Genomic DNA, 1945 nt, shown 5'->3' on the forward strand with positions numbered 1-1945 from the left:
AAAAAGAGTACACTTTGCAAGTATTTCATAGGTGAAAAAAAAAAAGAAGAAAAAACGATAAAAACTTCATTTTCTTTTAAAAACATGTTTCTTCGGAGTGGATTTTTTCTGCTAAATGAGGATGTTCGTCTATTGATGTAGCCACATCAGAACAACTTTCATTTTGCATATTAAATTTGACTGTTAAGACGGCAGATAATGTTTTTACAGAAAGTTGCGACTTCTCACTGCTCCAATAATCATTCCCTAGTGAAACAGCAGCATTAGTGCCTAGACAACATAAGGAAATTTCTATTAATTCAAATCACTGTCAAAATAATTTTAAATATTTAATTAATAAAATTGAAATAAAATAATCTAAAAAAATGTTTTAGAAATACAAATGAGTATAAAATTATACAAATGAGTACTTTCAGAGTACAGGATTTGAAAAGAGTACGGTTTGCGAAAAAAGAGTACAAAACTCAGTAAATGAGTATAGTTGGTCACCTTAATAAATTTAGAAATTCGGAAGATTGTTTGGAGCACGGCTCAGTGTGGGTTCGAAACCTAGACGGTGAGAGCATTTAAATCACTGCACAAATTGCTTTTTAAATAATGTATGTTTAAAAAGTAACTTTTAATTATTAAATTTTCAAACGAACATTTTAATATTATGACATGCGAATCAACATTTATACATCTGTACTGACTTGATTCGGAGCTGTGTGCGATCAATTTCAGAAGGTTTGACACGACTTGGATACTTGCAGTATTAACAATAACTAACTTTAAAAACAAGAAAATGCTAATTGTCATAAATAACGTAATAGCTTCTTTGTAGTAATCAAGTTTGATGGCTACATATTAAGCCCTCAATAAAAGAGACAATAAAAGCAACATTGAATGAACTATTAAATTTAGTTCTCTTATTCGAATTGTAAGCAAATTTTTGATTTACATTAAAACATTGTTCATTTGTTTCGTACGCTGCCATTGTTACCATCAGGCATCTAACGTACTCATGTACGTAATAATATCACAGAGTCATTATTTCTTAATTACATTTTTTGACCTTTCGTCGTTTCGGTACTTTCATCGCTGTTAATAAAAGGCCTGTCCGCCTTGAAATTGCAAAACCTGTTAGTTAATGGTTCATCTTTACACGTTTGTTATTTGTGTACTTAAGTGTACATAAAGTAGATTTTACTCTCGTAGAAGTTAATTATATTTCGACAACGATTAGACATTTAATTAATATTGTAAACGATGTACAAAGCCAACGTTTCGTTTATTTGCGCGATTGCTGCCTTCATCCTTTTCATCGATCATCAGAAGACCATTGGGGCAGTTGCCGTTGAGAGGGTTAAAAGAGCCGATGGTGAAAAATATACCACTAAATACGATAATATTGATATCGACAGGATTTTGACTAACGAAAGACTGTTCAAAAATTACAAGAACTGTATACTTGATAAAGGAAAATGTACTCCAGACGGTCAGGAGTTAAAGAGTAAGTTTATTTAACTTTATTTATTTTAAAACGTTAAAGAATTATTACTTAATAGTTACGTAAAACACTAAAAAGCTACGTGCAATATAGTTTAGATTAACTGACTTGCTGCTTAATTATTAATGTATGCATTATAATGTATAATAAATGTAAATATATTTGTTGCTTTTTGTCTCAACTTAGGAGCTATTAAGAAATATTAAGTACAAGCAGAAAGACAAAATGAATTATAATACTGATAGGTGACAGAGATACCCAGCTACATATATTTTAAGACTTCGCGAAGAAATTTTTTTTTCAGTTAAAAAATCTGATTTCAGTCTTAAAATTAATTGCCACATGAATTTTGAAAACCGTAATAATGATGTAGATTTCTATAGTCACAGATCACGAATGATACCACTGGATGTTTTTATTTTAGGTTTCCTTATAATTTATTTTTCTCAAAAGCAT

General features: G+C 29.9%; 1 protein-coding gene across 1 annotated transcript; it reads left to right on the top strand.

Moving 5' to 3' along the window:
• The first annotated feature begins 973 nt into the window (after positions 1 to 973).
• On the top strand, positions 974 to 1521 carry LOC112904675 (ejaculatory bulb-specific protein 3-like). The gene has a single exon (XM_025975331.1). It carries the CDS (start codon positions 1249 to 1251, stop codon positions 1504 to 1506), a length of 258 nt encoding a protein of 85 aa, XP_025831116.1. The 5' UTR covers positions 974 to 1248; the 3' UTR covers positions 1507 to 1521.
• The last annotated feature ends 424 nt before the right edge of the window (positions 1522 to 1945 follow it).

The sequence above is a fragment of the Agrilus planipennis genome, unplaced genomic scaffold (genome assembly GCF_000699045.2).
Source record: "Agrilus planipennis isolate EAB-ADULT unplaced genomic scaffold, Apla_2.0 scaffold96, whole genome shotgun sequence".
In the NCBI taxonomy this organism is placed as follows: Eukaryota; Metazoa; Arthropoda; class Insecta; order Coleoptera; family Buprestidae; genus Agrilus; species Agrilus planipennis.

What these genes read in the sequence shown, in the direction of transcription:
- LOC112904675 (XM_025975331.1), top strand. Translation starts at nt 1,249, where the DNA reads ATGTACAAAGCCAACGTTTCGTTTATTTGCGCGATTGCTGCCTTCATC.